This window comes from Mercurialis annua, linkage group LG3 (genome assembly GCF_937616625.2).
Source record: "Mercurialis annua linkage group LG3, ddMerAnnu1.2, whole genome shotgun sequence".
Classification (NCBI taxonomy): Eukaryota; Viridiplantae; Streptophyta; class Magnoliopsida; order Malpighiales; family Euphorbiaceae; genus Mercurialis; species Mercurialis annua.
The window spans coordinates 6,487,297-6,508,478 of NC_065572.1; the positions used below are offsets into that span (position 1 = coordinate 6,487,297).

Here is a 21,182-nt window from a genome sequence, read left to right on the forward strand (position 1 = left end):
ATTAACTTAATTTTTTTAATAATATCAATAAAAATAGTAAGATAGAAATTTAAATAATAATATATTGATTAAATATAGTATTTTAATTTTGTAGTTAAATCAAACTAAAAGATAGGTATTCCTATTAATTTGGAGATAATTTAGTTGTTTTTTACATACTAAAAACTAAATTGGAGATAATTTAGCTACCTATTCTAATTAGGACTTTAATTACAATAGTAATTAATTAAATAACTAATTAGTAAATGACTATAAAACCTTTATTTAGTAGTGAATTGAAAAGGATTATTCAGTAAATTTGCCTGTCCCTCCCTCCGTGCTTTTATATATAGTATATAGAAGTATAGATAGATAGATATAGATTAATTAATTTATTTATTTTTTAAATCATTTTGGCTCATAATGTAGTTTTAAAAAGGCCAAATGTTGTAAAAAGGCCAAACCTTTTACAAAAATTTCACAAAAGTCCTCACCTTTCAATTTTGTTGATTTTGGCCAAAAATAGATTATTTGGTTTCACAAAAGTCCTGACTTTTCAATTTTATCGATTTTGGCCAAAAATGAATTATTTGGTTTCACAAAAGTCCTGACCTTTCAATATTTGGCATGCCACATAGGCGTCACATAGGTGTCACATAGGCAAATTGATATCAAATTGAGAGTTGGCCACAATTGAAACCAAATAATTTGTTTTTGGCCAAAATCGACAAAATTGAAAGGTCAGGACTTTTGTGAAACTTTTATGAAAGGTTTGTCCTTTTTACAACATTTGGCCTTTTAAAAATAGAACATAGATTTTTTAGGACTCCCCCGCCCCGCCCCACTATAATTGTTATCCTCTGTAGCTGCAAACTCCATCAATAGAAAGGACGACAGACAAAAGAAGTGGTTCGCTTCTGGCATGCAAAAACGAGATAATTTAATTTGAAATGTTAAGAAAATTGTCGATTTTTATAAGGCTTAATTATTTAAAAAAACTCCACCTTAAATTCTTTTTTCGTTTATACCCTGACCTTATAAAAAAATCATTTATACCCAATTTTGGGTTTTTAGGTTTCATCTCTACCCAAAAGTACTAAAATTGTCTCTTTTCACTTGATTTTTTTTTTTTTAAATAATCCTTTGATTTATGTTTATTTACTAACTAGACGTATGATATAACCTTTTATTTAATTGTTTTTAATTTTTCATCCTTTAATTCATTAAATTGTCAATTATATTTTTGTATTAGGTAAAGATGAAACCTAAAAACCCAAAATTGGGTACAAATGACTTTTTTATAAGGTCGGGATATAAACGGAAAAAAATTTAAGGTGGGGATTTTTTAAGTAATTAGGCCCTTTTTATAATGACAAGAATAGAAAACGTAAAATCTTGATTCTCAATTTTAACCCGAAGACATTGTCCTGTTTCCTTAGTGTGTGTTCATTGTGGAGATGAGGAATCGTTAACACATATGTTGTTTTTCTGCCCTTTTGTGCAAAGAGTTTGGTTCGTTTCTCCTTTAAACTTGTTAGCTGTGAATCTACCAACTCTTCCTTTTCCTCAACTTTGGAAACATATTATGCAGGAACTTGCTATTTTGGATAATACACATTATGCATTGGGCTTATGTTCTTATATTTGCTGGTCTCTATGGAAATGTCGTAATCTGCTCCTATTTGATCATGTGGCTCACGGTGAGCAGGAGGTTGTCTCTTTGGCTATTTCTGCATTTGAAGAGTTTTGTTCTTTGCCACCAACTAATCCTACTTCGTTATCAGTAAGCAGCTCAGATTCTATTCAGGTCAGTTGGATTGCTCCACCGTTGGGATTTATTAAGATTAACTTTGATGCTGCTACTTCCTCTTCGCATCATTGCGGTTTCATTGCAGCGGTGGCTAGGGATTCTTCTGGATGTGTTGTTAATAGGTTTCATGCTTGTTACCGACATATTTGGGATCCAGGAATTTTGGAATTCTTAGCATTACGTGAATCACTTAGCTGGGCGATTTCATGTGGTTGGTACCGAGTCATCTTTGAAGGAGACGCTCTTCAGGTTTCACAGGCTGCAAATTCGGGCACTGTTTCGGATTACAAGACTTGGGGAATCTGTCAAGATATTAGTCGACTCCGTCGCTCTTTTACTTCTTGTTCAATATGCTATGTCAGCAGACGTTTCAATATGATGGCTCATGAGTTAGCTAGTTCAACAAAAAGTTTGTATTTGTCACATTTGTAACTGCAATGTTTCTATCAATATACTAAATTATTTGACAAAAAAAAAAACTAAAGCAACATTAGTTATCATAACATCCATTAAAAAGAAATAAGTAAAACAATAAACAAACAAACAAATAATTTTGGCATTAATGATTAACCTCAAAATTCATTTAGCGTACTGAATCTTTATTTTGTTTTTTATTTCTTTTCTTTTTAGGTTCTAAATTTCAAAATTAACGGCTAGCTTATGTTTGTGATGGTGCTTGCTACAAGTCTCCGATGACATTTAGTGACCTTTTTAAATGGCCTTCGAATTAGGCTGCAATTATGACCTTTCACACAAAACTTTTCGATAATTACAAAACTTCGTTTTCAATAATTATGGAATTCCCATCCAATGTGGTAATAATAATAATATCAATAATAATGGGTGGAGATTTTCACACTAATAGCACTCCAATTTCATCTCTTTTACTAGTTGATAATGGCTTTATAACCCTTGATTTATTTTTTCTTTTAATGTTCCATAATTGTTTTCCTTTTAACACAATTTATAATTTTTTTTAACTTTTTAATTTACATAATTTTATTTAATGACCAATTAATAGTTTCAAAAAATTATATTCATCTTTTTCATTTATATTCATATTTTAATCTTATTAATCCATTTACTTTAAATTACCAATTTTATTTTATTTAAATAAATAAGGGTTAATTACATATAAAATCACCACATTTACACGAAACTTCAAAAATTACACGACTTTTTAAACGGACCACCTTTCATTTCTTTTAAAAAACATGGACACATTTTTAATGGCCTTTTTGCCGACGTAGCATCACACGTGACACTCCCATCGGGTGTCCAAGTCAGCAAAATTTTATCTAAAAATATACACCCATGTTTTTGAAATAAATAAAAGGTGATGCCTTGAATTGACACGTTTTAAAGGTCGTGTTATTTTTGTAATTTCGTGTAAAGGTTGTGATTTTATATGTAATTAACCCAATAAATAACTCAATAGTAATGTTTTTTTTTAATAAAAAGACTCATTTTTAGATTGTATACATAGCATCATATGTTTTTAAGATTAAAACAAGAGTTTTAAAAACAAAACCGGTAGCCAAACTGGTGTGGCCATCGATTCCCAATTCAACCGGTTCAACTGTCGACTTGTATGGTTTATGGTCCAACCACAATTCAACCGGTTCAACTGTTGATTCAGTATGTTGCTTTCAGTTCAATCCGGTTGGACCAAATTTCTAAGTCTTTGGATTTGTTGGACTGGACAATTGGACAATTTCCGGTTGAACCGGCACTCTGGTCCGGTTTTTTAATCACTGATTAAAATAAAGCCATCATGATCATGGTCCTACTTAATAATTTCACATTGATTAAATGCTTATCTTAGATAAGTCTTATACTGTCCTTAAGAAGGTCCACCAAGTCCATCACAATCAAAAATTGACCTTTCATTGAATTAGTCATTAATACATATCATATGGCCTGCTGTAGTTGATTAATCTAACTCATCCAATGTTACATTTTTGTTTAAAATCTCAATAATAATCAGATCATAATTGTAGGGTAAGAAATTGATGAGACGTGAAAAATGTCTTCTACAAAGACAATGTTTTTTTGATCTATCATGTGCTTTAATGTAATGGCATCAGAAACACTTACAGTTGCTATTTGAACACCATAGCAGATTCTGATAAGAAAATCTGTACAAAAAACAGCTTCGTCTCTGACACCGACAGCTTCGCATAAATTTATAGCAGCATATGATATGCATTGTCATGATGAGCACCACTTCTTCCCTACATCTTGTTCAGAATAACTACATTGTTGTCGTCGACCATACATTATCCGCGCTGCCTATTTAAAAAACTAAACCAAAAAATTGTGTTTTGATATGAAGAATACACCTGCAAATTGCGGCAGGGTTTGCTTTGAGTGAGCCAGAATCGTTCATTTATAATTCGGACAAACTAATTATATAATTTACCTGCTGATGCATCCCGATGGTCCCGATCTGAGATGCAAGAAATGCTTGGATTTCTGAGAGAGAGTTTGACTATATTGGTTGCATTAATCCAACTTCTTCGTATATAGACCTAAAAAGAACAGTGGGGATATATCTCTCACCAAAGCTCGGAAATATAACCTATTGCATTGAAAGATTAAGATGCCAGTCAGATATAATATCAAGTTGCAAAAAAAATAAAAATAACAAACATGTTTCACATTGCAAATAAACCAGCCATTACACTAAAACAGCCATATATTGATAATTTAACCATGTCTCATTAGAAGATAATTCCTCAAACTTCATATTGAACTCGATATACTTACTGCAATGAGCTTTCCGGTATTCTCAGGCCTTTTAGCTAAACTTATTGCAGCAGCTGCAGCAGCTCCTGACGAAATGCCAACCTAGACAAGAGTGGACGATAAATACATTAAAACAACGGAGTTGTATTGAATTATCATATTAAGATAGGGTCTAAAGCTCACCTGCAGACATATTGCAATAGCTAATACTGATTAAACACTATAGAAGTTTTTTTGGACAGAGGAAAGAGATGAATTTTAAAACGTGTTATAGATTTACTGTCATGTTAGGTCAGTCAGTGACTCAGTATTAAAGCTGAACTAATTCAAAAATGTTAGATGATTATTCAGCCTACATGAAATTTCTTAGCTCACACTTTAAATTGTAAACCATGAACACTCGGAGCTGAGGAAGGTATAAGAAAAATGAATTCAGAACTTAATGCCGTAAGAGCTTAGAAAATTACCAGTAAGCCTTCCTCCAATGCTAACTGCCTTGCCATTTCAACAGCCTCATCATTTGTGATCTACATTTAAGTACTGAATTTTTTCATTTTATCAAAAAACTCAAGAACTCGCTGAGCTAGTAATACTAAAGCATTTAGCCTTGGAAATCGTTTTCAAGCAAAACGGAATTCATTTTCATCACTGATCTTGATTTTTCTGATAGACAAGAATTAGGCAAATAAGATATTTTCGAATTTCTCACCTTGATAACCTCATCAAGCAATTTAACATCCAAGATGCTTGGTATACAACCTGCACCAAGATTCCATTAGCCGTTAAAATCAGGAAACGCAAATATCTGTCATTGGTAGCCAAAAAAAAGTGTAATTAAATGAAGACTAATAGAAGATTCCACCTGGCTTGTCTCCTGAGATCACACTCCTATCAGCAGGCTCCACCCCAACCACCTATATCGCCAAAAAATTAAACATTGAACATGATGTCATAAAAATAGCAGCAACACATTAGTTAAAGTACGGGTTATGAACAAATCCAACCAAATGAATCCCTTGAATTGACAGTTACAAACTGCATGTAATGTAAGACAATTGCCGAAACATGATCTTATTTTGACAATGCAAAATCAAAATGCTTGTCTCATAATGCCAAACGTTATAAACTGAGGACGGAGAGGTATAGTAATAAAAGCATCAAATTGTAAGGACATGTGACCCTTCACACGGACAAGATTGTTGATATGGTAAGTTGATATGGTAAGTGAAGAACTTAAGACTCATGTCATGCAATTGAAGGCGTAATAAAATAGTTCCTGTGGTAGCAGCCTAAACATTACAGGCATTTTCAATTTGTTAGCTGATCTTGAAATGAAAAAGGAAAAGTAATGAACACTCCAGCATCTTCTAGATTTTAAAACAGTAATACAAATCAAGTCAATCCCCGGAGCATGTCTTACAAAGTTGCAAATATAATTCATATTCAAATGACTTAGAGGGTAAGGCATTAAGGCAGCTGTATCAAGTTTATGAGAGTGTGTAAGCCCACTTGTTTCAGCAGGAAAATTCGAAAAGTAACTTAACATGCACAAACAATAGGAACAATTCTCATCAAACAAAAATGTTCACCTTTATTTCTTTGTTCATCAATTTCAAGAAACGACCGGTGCCTGTTACAGTGCCACCTGTTCCAATTCCAGCAACAAGTATGTCGACATTTCCTAGAGTATCCTCCCATATCTCAGGTCCTGTAGTTTCAAAGTGGATCTGTAATTTATGCAAGATAAAAACTTCATTAAGATACCTCCATAAGAGAAAACCTTTAAGTACAAACAATATACTTGTAAGAAGTTATTTGACCTTGTTTGATTTGAAGAGAAAAATACAATTTTAGGTTCATTGATTAGAGGCCATTAAAAGATACTGTTTCTGTTCTAAAAAGGTTTTAGTTATGAACTCCAAAACAGCAACCACACTTGCTTCTAACACTATCTATAAAGTACTAAAATCATAGATTTCAGGCTTGATATCAAACAGATTACAAGTAGTGTGAGAAAAGGCATTAATTACCTTTGTGTTAGCTACATTCTCAAACTGTTGAAACAAATATGCATTTGGTGTTTTGAGAACGATCTCTTCTGCCTTATCAACTGCCCCTTTCAAACCTTTCTCTGGGTCAGTCAAAACAATTTCAGCTCCAAATGCACGCAAAAGGATCCTTCTTTCAAGACCTATGGAAGCCGGCATGGTAACAATGAGTTTGTACCCTTTAGCTGCCGCAACAAAAGCGATACCAAGTCCTGTGTTTCCACTTGTTGGTTCAACTAATATACTCTGCACAAACCAGCTTTGCATGATTATGTTTAAACGATTTCATCATGTCATGACATACATTGCAACAAAAGAGCACACGGCTAACCTTCTCAGGAGAAATCTCTCCACTCTCTTCAGCTTCAGAAATCATACTGTAACCAATTCTGTAATGCCAGCCACGAAAATCAGATATCAGGTAACTAAAATACATCTCTTGTAAGGAACTTGTGAAAACTTTCCCATCACACATGAAGGCCATTCAACATTTCTAAACAAAGAGCCTATCTGCTGACAATATTCTGGTGAACCTGACGAAGTACAAGCTACATTCATCATAAAAAATAAAATACCATGATAACTAACACTTGCTGAAAATATAAGAATAACGGACTCTCCAACAAAAGAAAATGGTTGCAGATTGTCACTTTATTCAAAAGAGAGATGAAAAGTACCTATCTTTAACACTCCGGCAAGGATTCATAGATTCGAGTTTAGCAGCAATATTAGCCACACAGCCCTCTGTAACTTTGTTGAGATATACCATTGGTGTTCTCCCAATCAACTATATATCAATTTTGCACGACTGTTTACAAATCAGTATAGGCTTCCATACATAAGCATTATAAAAATAACAAATTTAGCTACACAAGTAAAGCAACATGCAGCAATTAAAACCTAAATTTCCCAAGAAAGTGGAAATTCAACACTTCCTTTTTTGGTGACTTCACTCTCCCGAGCCGAAGCCCAAAATCACCATCAAACTCCGGTATGTGGACTGCCCGCAAGCCCACATATCTGGCAATTTCGGGCTATAGGCCGGCAGCACAGTCCCAACCACTCCATTTATTGGAAAGGGGGTAACCAGGGTTTGAACCCGTGACCATAGTGGAAAGTGGGTAGCCGGGGTTTGAACCCACGATCATGGCGCCCAGATAGCAGTAATTTGGACAATGGAATCTAACTAACTAACCTCTACATAAAAAGACATAGACTACAGAAAATTATACAAGAAACATACAACAAATATACTAAAATTAGACAAATACATTGACAATCTCAGTTCCTAAACATAATAAAAAAAAAAGCCATTCAAAAATTCATCAAAAACAAGCAAAACCAAAATGAAAAGATCATAATTTCACCTGAGTGACATCCTCTGCTATGTTAACTGAGTCATCTTCTTCCATTTCTTCTTCTTCATCATCCTCTGCATTAACAACATCATGTTCGTGGTCTTCTTCCTCTTCATCTTCTACTAATGCGGTTGTCTGGTAGAGTAAAGGAGATTTTACTTTAGCTTTCTCTTTGGCTTTGGCTTTGGCTTTGGTTTTGGCTTTAGCATAGACGACAATGGAATTATATCGTTCTGAAATTGAAGAGGCAGTCTTGGAATTGAAGCTGGAGGGTTTGAAATGTGAAAAACAGTGTCGTTTTGAGAGGGGAAGAATGGAGAAGAAAGGGGAGTAGTGGAGAAGTGACAGAGAAGAAGCGGGAGCCATGGTGGAGAAGAGTGGTTTATCAGAGGTTTTAATCAAGATAGGTTTTAATATAATTATGGCTAAATGTACAAAAAGACCCTTCAAATTATTCAAATAATCTCTTTTATTTTTTTGCAACTTAAAGCCTTCAATTTTTACATGCTGCAAAAAACCCTTTGATGTTTTTGAAAAGAGCACTTAAGCCCTTTTAGTTTATCATTAAGATATTTAACTCCTTATATTTTTAGTTTTTTTTTTCAAACATGGGGGTTTATTTGTAGTATTTAAAAATATTAAGGACTTAAATGGCCAAAAACAAATTTAAAAAAATTATTTGCTTCTTTTTAATAACTTGAAGAGTTTTTTTTTTACCTTCTGCCAATAATTAAATATTTGAGTTTGTGTGCTTATTTCAAAATTTCAAAGTTTCAATCTTTCCAATTTGGTCCTTATAAAGACTTTAACTTTCATTCCAATTTGGTCCGTACGACTCCCTCTGTCCAGCTCATAACCTTAATTATCACTTGCTGTTACCCTGTTCTAGTTTTTTTTATCTGAAATTACTGAATGTCATCTTTTCTGTATAAATGGAAGCTAAATTACATGAAACTGTGTCTGAAAATAATACATGTTACCCTTTTTACAATAATATCAAAAATCTGCAGTGAGAAAAATATGCAATTCTCACCTAAGAGAATGCTTTACAACTCTCACCTTTCCCCCAGCAGTATTTCTCATGAGTCATGACTCAGATCATTAGCCAATAAAGAATGTTAATTTCACCAAAAATTACTGGGTGCACTTATTTTTCTCAAGTCTCGATTGTTCCGGCTAATAGACCGCGCAAATCTCATCGACCTGTTGATCTTCATTCTGATTGCAGGGACCTTTCTGGCCACAGCCTGCCATATCATTTGAACAGCATCACCTTCCTTCGAAGGGTATCGGAACTCGAAGAGCTGTTCCACCTCTTTTAGTTTACGCCACATTTGAGTCCATTCGTCCTTCCCGATGCCCCTCATTAATTTTATGAGGAATTTTTCTTTGATAGCGTCGGAGGTACGAACAAATATGCAGAACTGAGAGTAGTCAAGAATGTCCTCGTAAGGAAGCTCAATGTCGTCACTGATGATGACAGGAACACAATGGCTGGCAATGGCATCGAATAGTCGATTTGAAGAGGGAGTGTCGCCTGCAATGTTGAGGCAAAATTTCGAGGTGTGCATGCCCTGCGAAGCTTTGCTGATTCCATCTTTTTGAACACTCCCGAACTGAAAATGCACATCTTTTTCGTCTTTTAGAAGGTAAAATAGTTCTTGCCGAGCATAGCCACCCTGATAATTAGAAGTCAATAGCAAAAATCAGGCAGAAACCAAGTTTGGTTGAATGGCATCTGAAATCTAGTGAATGTAAAGAGATATTCATCCTCAATCAAAAAAGAAAATAAATGAAGCGGAGAATATCAGTAGTCTAATCACAAGACCGCATCAACAAATTTCAAAGACCAGAAGCTAACTCCTCCTTCAGAATGTAGTACAAACAAGCATGGATAGTTCATTGAGCAAATTTCTACATACTTCAAAAGGCATCACACTATTTATGCACAATGTAAATAGTGTGATGCACAATGTAGTACAAACAAGCATGGATAGTTCATTGAGCAAATTTCTACATACTTCAAAAGGCATCACACTATTTATGCACAATGTAATACCGCATGCCATTCCATTAACCACCAAATAAGCCTTAAAACTCCAGACCATCTCACAATTTCTCCAAATTCCAAAAGTTTAAGAATCAAACTCCATCTACAAAATATTTGGACCAAACTAGGGGGTTGGAATGACGCTTTACGGGGCACATGACTTTAAGCAAAAACAACACATGTAACAGTAAAACTATCAAAGATTAGCAAGTAGCCTAATTCGATAATTCGAAATATGTACGAAATAAAATTCTGAAAATGAAACAACCAACAGCACATATGTAAAAGTGTAAGAAGACTAACATCTTTTCTGTATATCGCTCCTTGGAAGTAGAGCAATGTAGGGCGGCTGTCAAAGGTAGATGAGTCATCGACGTAGCTTTTAATTACATGTTTGTATGGTGCAATTACATCTTTGTCAACATTTGCTACATTAGGAGGATACCTCCCGAAGTCTGAAAGTATGAATAATGCTGGCCATAACTTCATCCTTGCATCTAACATGCTATTCGGATGATGAGCCATAATGACATGGTCTCTGCCCTTAGACCTCTTCCATTCCCTTTGTGATGTCACATATCTCACCAGCTTCTCTTGCAACACTTTGTTCTTGCTCTTCTTTTCATGCGGATTTACCTTAGAAAACCGGTTATAGCTTAATGACGAAAAGAATGGTACAAAAATAACATCAGCTTCGCTAGAGTTTCGAACTCTTATAGCACTACCAGCTCTAGGAATAGCAGGAATTTCCGAAGCAAGAAGATCCAAAGTAAGCCAATATTCTATACTATGCTGCAAATTTAACCCACCGGGATATCCGGGAATTTTAGTTCTAAGATCAGGCCAAACATTATCCCCCTTAGATTTCCAATCTAAGAGTTCAAAATGAAACTCAGATGGCAAATCATACATGAAAACCTTAAGAGGATCTTTCCTATTCTCATTACGGGTATTGCATTTCACATCCTTCGTGTCAACATTCTCTTCGGGTGTTTCGTCTTCTCTAATATCCTCAAGGGGAACTCGTACTCGAGTTCCCGACGCAGGTATAATGCTATTGTCAATCAAAGATTGGGTACTACTACCATTGTCAATTACAGAATGAAGAGGAACAGGTAACAAACCGTGATCAATAAAGTTCCGACGACTCGTGGAACGCAACACAAAGAACCAAGATAATATAAACAAGGCTAATACAAAGGTGAACAAGCAAATCAAGAATTTCCTAGAAATAACACCAAGTGACGATGAACCATGTTTCTCAGCCATTGCCAAACTAATCCAAACCAAAATAAGGCAAAATCTCCTAACAAAGATTATGCATATTCATATTGAAACTCCATAATAAAGATCTTAAAAACCAGAAGTTCAAGAAAATCTTACATGGGTCATAATCATCAATGTCTCAATCACATTGTCTACAAATTTTCCAAGAAAAAGACATCAACTTTATACAGAGTCTATGAATCAAAGCACCAAAACTCTACCATTAGAATCATATATTTTCTCACCACATTGCCAAGAATGAGAGAAACCCAATTCCAAAATAATGACCAAAGATCAAAAAAACACAAACAAACCTTAACCCACTAACCAATCTGACCAACCCACCAAGAATTCAACACCAAGAAAACACCTTTAAGGTTAAAAATGGCCCAGAAAAGATGAATGAAAACTGGGTTTTTGTTGTTGAGTGAGGTAAAAATAGAGAAGAAAAAGCTTGAAATGTGAAGAATGGTACCGGAGTGGGATGAAAAGAAGCGGAATTGGAGCTGGAATTGGTAATGTTTGGTGTTTGTTTGAGCTGTGAAATTTGTGTAATGGTTAGCGTTTGAGTTTCAGTTATGAGTGCAAAAGTGAGTTAGCGTGGGAATAGGGTCCAATCTGTTGAACCGGACTCTCTATCTTACCTCTGTCTCTCACTCTCTTTATGTCTTTCTTTTAATTTAAGCTTTTATTTCCCTTTAATTGCCTTAATTAATTACTAGTATTTCCTTTTAAAACACTATCTCAGTTCTAAATTAACAGACCGTTTAAAATAAATATAAATATTTAAAAAAAACTACTGTATGAAATAAAAAAATTTATAAAAATATTCACACTTGTCTTTATTTAATGTAGTATTTATTTTATTTTAGTGACTTTTGCCTTTTTGTAATGTGGTATGCCATAATTAACGAGGGTACATATTGCATTTAATCATTTACATGATAAATTTTTGTATATAATTTAGGACAAAAAAATTTAAAATGATATCTATCAATTTGAGACAGGGGTTGTATAATATTAAAAACATTTATCAATAATTATTAAATACTAACATTGGTTATTATTTTTAAGAAGAATTATAGGTTTGTTTTAAAGAAAAGTTAAACTATAGCTCAAATGGTATAAACGCTAGACAACAAACTGCTAGGTCGTGGATTCAATTCTTCTTACAAATACCTCCCGTCTTAAATTATCAAAAGAAAAAAGGTTTGTTTAACAATATTAATTGCTAAAATAATCTATTAGTGTGAGAAGAAAATTTCTCTTTTTTCCGGTAAATTCAACTACTTTTGTTTCATTGTTAAAGTTCGTGTTTATCATTTTTTCGTTTTTAAGACATGAAGATAATTAACCAATAAATGTTAGTTTTGCTCCTCTTACAAAAAATAATAATTAAATTTATAGTTTTAAGTAAAAAAACTCAAAGCTTGTTAATTTTAGATTATCTTACGCCCTAAACTAACATTAGTTTTGATGGTTTAAAGGGTAAAATGATTAACAGGTTGTAAGTATTTTTTATCTAAGATCATAAATTTAATTTTATTCATAAACTACTTTCTTAATGGAAAAAAGACAACATAATTTTGTTTTATTTCTACCTACTCGACATAAATCACATTACTTTTGTTGATGGGTCGTTGTTGTGTAAGATGTTGCAAACAAAATTTATGGGTGTTTCACATCATTTGATTTTATTCTAATTTTTTAAGTCGAGCTCTTTGACATATGGTAAATTTTATTAAGAAACTCTTTCATCTTTTTATTGTTCAAATGCACCACTTATTTTATTTTAACTTGGTAAAAATATTTATGTATTTTATATCTTTAAATACTACTTTACATGCAATAATCCCGTAGTTTTAATTGAGTGATATAGAACAAAATGTATAACAGTATTAAAATTATTGAGTTTTATTTAAACTTAATGATTCAATTTTAAAAAACTTTTATAAATACAGCTACATTTTAACTTGAATAATTTTAGTTTAATAATAGTTTCACCACTTATTGGCATGTGTCTTTTTTTATAGGGGTATTGGCAAAATAAATTTTAACGTTTCACTTTTTTGACAATTTAATGTTTAAAACGTTACGAAAGAAATCTTAACCTTTTCAATCATTGCATTTTGTAGCTTCATCCCGAATTTCAGTAATTTTATCATTTTTTAAGACTATAGAGTGCAAAAATGTAAATATTTGAGATTTTATTTGCAACATTTTAATTCATTAGGATTTAATAACGCCAATAATATGACTGCCACATATGTAAATAATGGCCGGAAAACAATTTGAACTACAAAATGCAAAAATTGGAAAGGTAGTGATTTGTTTCATAACGTATATTGGTGATTGTCTTTATCTATATTTGACGCTATTCATTACTCTTTACTTATTTAAATTTTTCTATAATTTTATTCAAATATTTTAACTTCAATACTGTTATATTAAATGGTGAACTTTTAATTTTTTACTGATCTTTATTTTATATATAAGAAACGTAAAATATTTATTAATAATTTTAATTTGAATATAATATTTAATCTCATTAAAAATTACTAATTAAATATTAAAATATACATTTTTTAAAAAATACTTTAATAAAATACAAATTTTATTTTTAAATTTAAATATAATATAATGAAAATTAAATGTTAAAAATGTTATAAAATTAAAATTATTTTCATTGTTTATATAATATGATATTAATTAATAATTTGAATTATTATTTTTAATAATAATATTTTATTTATTTTATTACTTATTTATTTTACAATATATTCTATTATATTAATATTATTTTTATTATTTATCATTATGTTTAATAATATAAATAATTATACATATTTTTATTAAATAAAAGTTACTAAAATTTAATATTGTTGTAATTTATTAATTTGTAGGTACATTTATGCCGAATAAAATCATTAATAATGATATTTCTATAATTAATTTACATAGATAAAAGAATTCGAATATACTTTTCTTGAAGTCAAGTTTAGCGCGAAATTTAGCATATGCTAAATTTAGCATAAAATACAATATTATATTAGAGTTGTATATTTTATTCTAAATATTAAATTTGACATTGTGAAGTTAATTTAACATAATAATAATAAAGGTGTTCTAATGTAATTAAAAATAACAAATTAAACTTTCAAAAATAATGATTTTTTTTAGATTATTATTTAATCTTCTATCTATTTATGTAAACAATGTTCTTTCAAAATGGTTGTTGGAATTTGGAAGAGTGAGAAAAGAGAGATAGTCCAATTAAAGAATTTAACTGCTGAATTATTGAAAGTAAATTCAGGAATTCAATTAAAGTTTTGAATTATAGTCCTTATAGTGCAAATTTTATTTCAATTTAAGACAGAAAATCTATGAAGTACCGATACGGGTACGGGTATGAATACGAGTACGGGTACGGGTACGGGGAACGGTATTTTAGAAAAAAATAGGACACGGGTACGGCGGAGACACGGCAATTTTTTTATTTTTTTAAAAATATATATTTACTCGTATATAAGGTTTCAATATGAAAAAACAATAAATATTATGTCATAAGACGCGTAAGTAATACGTAAGTTAGTCAAACTAACAATTTCAACATAAAAAAGTGAGTTAGAGTTCTTTTTTTAAGAGAGGGACTGCTGTAATTTTTTTAAAATAGGGCTGCTATATTTTTTTTTAAAATAGGGTCCGCTGTTTTTTTTTAAATAGGGGCTGTTGTTTTGTTTTTTTTTTCTTCTAAAACAGCCTACTGCTTCTTTTTTAAAATAGAGGGCTGTTGTATTTTTCTAAATTAAAAATAGGGTTTGATTTATGTTATTATCTAATTGTATTTGAGTTTGTACCTATTTATTTATTTTTTTTATAAAAAAAATCCATACAAAAAAATCTAAAATTAACTAAAATGCCACTAAAAGTGTCCCCGAAGTATCACCGGCGTGTCCCCCCTTTTGACCAGTCAAAGGTATGGGGACACGCTACGTGGTGTATCGGATACGTATCACGCCGTGTCTCCCGCGTGTCCCCGAGTCGACCCCCTAGATACGGCACTATGACGGAGTGTCGGTGTTTCATAGCAGAAAATCAAAGAAAAAATTGGTTATTAGTACAATTTTGAAAGTGGAATTGATTGCAGCCTAACTCCACGACAGACAGACAGAAAAAAGTTGACCAAAATTTGCCTTAGTACAGTATTTTTGATTCTTTAAGAAAAAAAATTCAAATTTATATCTAATAATAAAAAAAGAAGAGTTAGATTAAAATTGCAGTATTTAACCAGGGATGGATTTTAGGTTGGTAAAAATCAACCTGGAAGTTATTGGAAAAAATAAATATTGTAAGAGAAAATTAATGTGTGGGGTAAATGTAGTGGGGGTTTGTGGAGATGGGACAAACAAATCAAGAGGAATATTGATATTCACATTCATTTTGATATTGACAGATAAGCATGTGGTCCAATTTGAAATTCAAAATATTGCTTGACATTTTATGAATTTCTTCAGCAAATATTTTAAGGTAAAACTCATAAAGAGGTTCCAAAATTCTTACAATATTTATAATTGAATCCTTCATGTTCACTTTTAATTAATTGTATCATTCGTAATTTCCCGATTAGTAAATACAGATGGTACATCAGCACCAAACTCTAACCCTTATAAACTTGCATGGGATTTGAAGTAAATGTCTCGTTCGATCCAAAAGAAAAAAAACAAATGTCTCAATAACAATAGTTTTTTTATTTGATTTATAAGGTAATATTGAGCGGTGATGGGAAGAACATGTGCATTTTGTAAATCCCAAAACAAAGTTTGTTCGTTGTTCCCACCTTCGGAACTTGTTCCTAGATTAAGCTTTCAGTTTCATTTTGCAAGTCCCAGGGCTACCGTCACTTACCTTAACTCTTTCAAAACTTAAGTAGTAACAATGGAGTATACACGTGAATTGAAAATTTATTACTCTCTCCGCTTTTTTTAGTTGTCCTTTTAACTAATTTTATTTATCTATAAATAGTTGTCCATTTAAAAAAACATAATAAAAAATATAAAATCAATATATTTCAACTGATTTATATTTATGGATTTAAAATTAATATTATTTATACAAAATTAAGAAACTAATTAAATATGGATTACTATATAGTTTGACCATTAAATTTGTAGTCTTTTGCCCGTCTAATATCTAAACTTAACGTCTCACATATTAAACTTCTGAACTTGTTAAATAATCTTATTTGATCCTTGAACTTAATAAATAAATACTCTCTCCTTTTCGAGTCTCAAGATCGTTTATATGTTTATCAAGTTCAAGAGTCAAATAAAATTATTTAATAAGTTCAGAAGTTCGATTAAATTTATGGATTAAATAGATAAAAATAGTACAAATTCAGAGGTCAAACTATATATTCACCCATATAGGCATAATATAAGTTTAGGGATATATAATTATATATCAAACATATATCTATCAAATACATCTAAAAAAATATATCAAATACGTCTCATAAATTAATATGTATTTAAAAAAAATGAATTTAAATGCATTTGACATAGATGCACTGATTGGCGCATGACACATGTTATTTTTTTTATTGAGAATACAAATATAAAGAGAAAAAGATACCAAGTGAGATATCTTTAGAAAGTTAGCATTTTTTACAAAATTAAAAGTGTTTAGCATATTTTCAAAAAAGAAGAAGAGTGTTTAGCATTTCTTTTTGTAATTTTTTCTTAATACTCCTTCCATTCTAATAGAGCTATCAACTTTTTCATTATCACACAACTTAAACAACAAACATAATTAATATTATAAAATTTTATAATTTTTTTCTATTTTTCCTACTACACCTTATTTTAACATAATCATTAATTACATATTCATTTTAATAAAAAAAAACATAATCACTTATTCACTTTGTTAGAACAAATAACAATAAATGTTAAACTTATTAATCATTTTGAAATAAAAATAATATAAAAAATAAATTTTATAGAATATTAAAGGGTAATTTTCTTTTTTAAAAAAATAAATGTCATATTAATTATTAACTGGTATAACTTTTATTTAGCAATGATTTTTATTCAGTTATTTCATGCATTATATTCCAAATGAAGATCTTATAATTGAACTCCATTCACCTAAAAAATTGTCCATGAAATAAGAAGTTAGGCAATCATTTTTCTGATATACTCACAAAAAGAAAATGACGAGAAGTGCAGCACTAACACTACATGAAGTCAGTGGCAATCATCTTAATTGACGGAAAATTTTCTCAGAAATTGAAAACAGCGATTGATATTTAAATTTCAATTATTTTCGAGGCTTAATCGATAGTTTTAACTAGAGGCGAGCATCGATCAAGTGATATAAATTGCAGTCTGAACCGAGGCATGTCCAGAAACTTGATAATCAGAACTGGAACTGCATTTCCGGGGAATAACCAAGGGCTTCAAGATTAGCAGCCATCGCCTTGTTCATGGGAGGAGGTCCGCATCTCAGAATCTGCAGGTCACATCATAACAACAATTAACACATCCATATCCGTGTTCCGTCAATTCATTCAATTGAGCAGATAAACATGTTATGAGTTTTGGGGGTACAATTAAATGCCCATATAAACTAAATCAAAATCATACCTGGATGTCGGATGCTGGCGCAGGACAATGCTCTTGAATCATTTCCTTTGTTACAAAGCCATTACCGCCGTTCCATACTTCAGGAGGCTGAGGGAAAGAAAATAAAAAACCGTCGAATCAACTTTTGATAGGACTCATAATATTCAATACGAACACTCATAATAAGTTAACAGATATTTTTAACTGGTTCAACATGAGAGAATTTTAGATAGTTCATCTGAGGCGTAAGATTTGGCATGAAATGCATGACAAAAAACAGATTTTGATTTGATGCAACTAAGCTAGATGAGGAGCTACACTACCATTAATTTTCTAAATAACCAATTCAAAGCAAGTTAAGGAAAAGAAAAAAGAAATGACAAAGCAACACAAAGTGTACGAAAAACTAAAGAATAAGCTGCGGCAGAGGAATTAACCTGATTCAAAACATAGTACACCTTGAATTGATCTGGGTACTTGGCTATAAGGCCATCCAATTCTTCCTGTATAAATATATCAAACGCGTGATTAATCTACTTGTTACGTTGTCCCAAACTATAGTAAGTTTGTAAATTGGTAAACAAATAGCGGAATGAGATAACAGTCAGTCAACTAAACCAAGTAAATGACCAAGAACTCGACTCTAACCGGAAGTCCAGTCCCAAACCAGTGGAATTTGGGTATGGTACTATAGAATATGGCCTGAATATATAAATGATTTACTTGACCAAGAATGCTACCCAAATTTGAAAACGATAAAATGAACAAAATTACTTATTAGAAAAAGGGAATAAAAGTTCAAATCTTCAACAGAGTGAGAGCTATATCATAAGAAAAAGAAGGACAAGAAGCTTACCTTTAGAAGAATATCTTCATATGTGACATTGGCATAAATAAGGTGTAGCTTTGTCTTGTCATTTGGGTTTTCTAATATTGCTCTTGCAACCTAGGTATAAAATAAAGAAACAGCATTAAAAAAGTTAAAGAACATTCAGATCACATAAAAGTGATGATACCAAAAAAAAGGGTCCGGATAGAATACTTGAAACATTGGAGTAATGCCTGAGCCACCAGCAAGCATTCCGAATGCTCTAACTTGGCCAGGTTGATACTTGAAACGACCCTGACACGAAAATAAAATAACAAAATTAACACCATATTCCAAATGAAATATTTCAGTACTAATAAAGCTTTTTGTATAGCAAAGTAAAAGACATTAGCTATTAGTTGCATTCAAGAGTGTTTTCGAAAACAAAAAAAAAAGCCAAGAAATACGATTCAAATGTTTTTTGCGCAACATAGATCACAGCCGATACTCAATGGAAAAAACAATGATATTATAACTTGAAGAGATTTATCAGATAGTAACAATCAAAAGTTACCATATACCTTAGGTCCCTTTACTGAAAGAGAGTCACCAACACGCATCTCTCTAAAATGATGGGACATCCTTCCTTGCGGATACATCTACTCAAAGATAAAAATTCCAAACAACAAACGGTTCAAAGTAGGAAAAATTACCATAATTAAACAACGACAACATATTCAAGTCTACAAAACAGAAATTCACAGCACGGTACCTTAATAACTAACTCAAAATGACCAACATCGGAATCCAATGTAGTCGGCGTATATGGTTTAATCACATCTTCACCTTGGCTATCCTTGCCCCTGTCCAAGATATAAACCGGTTTAAAAAAACGGACTATGAGATCATGAACAACCCATTTGACTGCTTAACAATTTCACAAAAAATGAAGTTTTGCATTTTGTTATCAGATGAATAAAAGAACTACTCCCATCAATCCATTCTCTAGGTAGCAGTACACTTCACTCAATCACCATTTCCCATTTCGGAAATCCATCGGACACTTGGCTTTCGGACACGAAACTTCAATTTTAACATAGGAAACCTTGAACTAAGGCCGTTTCGCCGTGTTCAAGTGTCCGTGCTAGCTAGTGTATTGTGTGTAAAACAGGAAAGAATGAACAAACCTGCAGCTAATATGCTGTCCAATGGGAAGACCCAAAACGGAAGTAGGTGAAGGAAGTTCAAAAGTGAACTTTGCTACATTATGGCTAAGCTGAGTTTTCTTGACAAGTTTAAATTCCTTGAAATTCTCAGGATCCAAACACCCTAAAACCACAAAAACAACAAGTTTACACGAAACATATACAAACAGATAGACAACAAAATGCACATGCATGAGCATAAACTAGATCAGATTACACAGAACAGAATGAACAAATTTCCTTGATCCGATAATCACGAGGTTTCAGCAATTCAATATATTTACACATGCCCACAAAAATCAAATCAGTACCCAGTAATCAAACCACTAAATGCAATGATATAATAATTTAAATCACAAAATAATACCTCTGGATTTGGATTTCTTGGATGAAAGTAGAAAAACAGAACCAATAACAACGGCTAAAACAGCAACTGATGCACCAACAAGAATCTGAACATCAAGCGTTTGCAAGAATTCCAAATCCATAATCTAAAATTTTGTTTATTTTTTCTCTCAACAAGAGATTACGAGTAAACGAGAGAATCAGAAATTGGGTGGTTTTTTCTTTATAAAAAGACCCTCTCTTTATCTATAGTGTTGCTTAAGTGATGCTCTACTTTTTTTATTTTTTGGAGTTTTACTTTTAGCAACGGCTTGAAATAGAAGAGTGAGTCCAAGAATATAATTTGAATAACGACAATGATAATAAAATTATATTATATTATATGATATGATAATAATAAAATGAAAATGGAGAAGAAGTAGTAGGTATGAGCTATGGAAGTGATAGTGGCAATGTGGTAGGGGACATAATATGGTACACCTACCAACCTTCTTGTGGAGAAAAAATCAACGGGTTTAAAACCTTCTTGTGGAGAAAAAAAATCAATGGATAAACCCGTTTATTAGTTCTTTAAACTATACGTTTTCGGATTAACTGATTTTAAATCAAATTGATTTTTTTTAGTCTCATTAAAAAAAATGGATGTCTTTAAGTCCTTATGTTAAGAGTGTGCGATTAATGCTCCAAAAATGACGAACTATTTATCAAAAAAAATGCTACATAACTAATGGAATTTTTAACAAAGATCCAGTTAAGAATTTAGAGACACGTTTTTCTTGAACAAAATTTAATGATTAAAGGATCAAGTCACCTCCTGTACTTGACATGAAATATCAAATGGATTATTTTCGAAGGAAAATGGTCAAACAGACCTGCACCTTGTCGCTTTAGCATCAAAAATACCATTTGACACAAAAACACACAAAAAAAGAGTGAAATTGC

At 31.8% G+C, this 21,182-nt stretch overlaps 4 protein-coding genes across 4 annotated transcripts; 1 reads left to right on the forward strand and 3 right to left on the reverse strand.

The window, feature by feature from the left end:
* Window positions 1-1,399: 1,399 nt before the first annotated feature.
* LOC126675010 (uncharacterized) lies at window positions 1,400-2,246 on the forward strand. The gene is made up of 2 exons (XM_050369576.1): window positions 1,400-1,679; window positions 1,764-2,246. The coding sequence occupies exons 1-2, from the start codon at window positions 1,457-1,459 to the stop codon at window positions 2,219-2,221; spliced, it is 681 nt and encodes a 226-aa protein (XP_050225533.1). The 5' UTR covers window positions 1,400-1,456; the 3' UTR covers window positions 2,222-2,246.
* A 1,408-nt stretch (window positions 2,247-3,654) lies between these two features.
* On the reverse strand, window positions 3,655-8,339 carry LOC126675347 (cysteine synthase). Its single transcript, XM_050369979.2, has 11 exons — window positions 7,953-8,339; window positions 7,263-7,372; window positions 6,917-6,974; window positions 6,568-6,831; window positions 6,127-6,264; window positions 5,400-5,451; window positions 5,247-5,296; window positions 5,005-5,064; window positions 4,559-4,639; window positions 4,212-4,370; window positions 3,655-4,131 (listed from the first exon to the last, which is right to left on the reverse strand). The coding sequence occupies exons 1-10, from the start codon at window positions 8,307-8,309 to the stop codon at window positions 4,281-4,283; spliced, it is 1,260 nt and encodes a 419-aa protein (XP_050225936.1). The 5' UTR covers window positions 8,310-8,339; the 3' UTR covers window positions 3,655-4,131; window positions 4,212-4,280.
* A 509-nt stretch (window positions 8,340-8,848) lies between these two features.
* On the reverse strand, window positions 8,849-11,919 carry LOC126673392 (probable arabinosyltransferase ARAD1). Its single transcript, XM_050367522.2, has 2 exons — window positions 10,297-11,919; window positions 8,849-9,622 (listed from the first exon to the last, which is right to left on the reverse strand). The coding sequence occupies exons 1-2, from the start codon at window positions 11,260-11,262 to the stop codon at window positions 9,068-9,070; spliced, it is 1,521 nt and encodes a 506-aa protein (XP_050223479.1). The 5' UTR covers window positions 11,263-11,919; the 3' UTR covers window positions 8,849-9,067.
* A 5,580-nt stretch (window positions 11,920-17,499) lies between these two features.
* On the reverse strand, window positions 17,500-20,541 carry LOC126673394 (NADH--cytochrome b5 reductase 1). The gene is made up of 9 exons (XM_050367523.2): window positions 20,263-20,541; window positions 19,878-20,019; window positions 19,463-19,553; window positions 19,272-19,349; window positions 18,925-19,005; window positions 18,739-18,828; window positions 18,320-18,385; window positions 17,904-17,990; window positions 17,500-17,769 (listed from the first exon to the last, which is right to left on the reverse strand). Exons 1-9 carry the CDS (start codon window positions 20,381-20,383, stop codon window positions 17,677-17,679), a joined length of 849 nt encoding a protein of 282 aa, XP_050223480.1. The 5' UTR covers window positions 20,384-20,541; the 3' UTR covers window positions 17,500-17,676.
* Window positions 20,542-21,182: the final 641 nt, after the last annotated feature.

What these genes read in the sequence shown, in the direction of transcription:
- LOC126675010 (XM_050369576.1), top strand. Translation starts at nt 1,457, where the DNA reads ATGTTGTTTTTCTGCCCTTTTGTGCAAAGAGTTTGGTTCGTTTCTCCT. An exon ending in ATTTGATCATGTGGCTCACG is followed by an intron (nt 1,680 to 1,763) that starts GTGAGCAGGAGG and finishes CTTCGTTATCAG; the next exon opens with TAAGCAGCTCAGATTCTATT.
- LOC126673394 (XM_050367523.2), bottom strand. Translation starts at nt 20,383, where the DNA reads ATGGATTTGGAATTCTTGCAAACGCTTGATGTTCAGATTCTTGTTGGT. An exon ending in CAAGAAATCCAAATCCAGAG is followed by an intron (nt 20,020 to 20,262) that starts GTATTATTTTGT and finishes TTGTGGTTTTAG; the next exon opens with GGTGTTTGGATCCTGAGAAT. An exon ending in CGCCAGCATCCGACATCCAG is followed by an intron (nt 17,770 to 17,903) that starts GTATGATTTTGA and finishes TGTGACCTGCAG; the next exon opens with ATTCTGAGATGCGGACCTCC.
- LOC126673392 (XM_050367522.2), bottom strand. Translation starts at nt 11,262, where the DNA reads ATGGCTGAGAAACATGGTTCATCGTCACTTGGTGTTATTTCTAGGAAA. An exon ending in GAGCGATATACAGAAAAGAT is followed by an intron (nt 9,623 to 10,296) that starts GTTAGTCTTCTT and finishes TCTAATTATCAG; the next exon opens with GGTGGCTATGCTCGGCAAGA.
- LOC126675347 (XM_050369979.2), bottom strand. Translation starts at nt 8,309, where the DNA reads ATGGCTCCCGCTTCTTCTCTGTCACTTCTCCACTACTCCCCTTTCTTC. An exon ending in TAGCAGAGGATGTCACTCAG is followed by an intron (nt 7,373 to 7,952) that starts GTGAAATTATGA and finishes ATTGATATATAG; the next exon opens with TTGATTGGGAGAACACCAAT. An exon ending in TGATGAACAAAGAAATAAAG is followed by an intron (nt 5,452 to 6,126) that starts GTGAACATTTTT and finishes TTGGCGATATAG; the next exon opens with GTGGTTGGGGTGGAGCCTGC.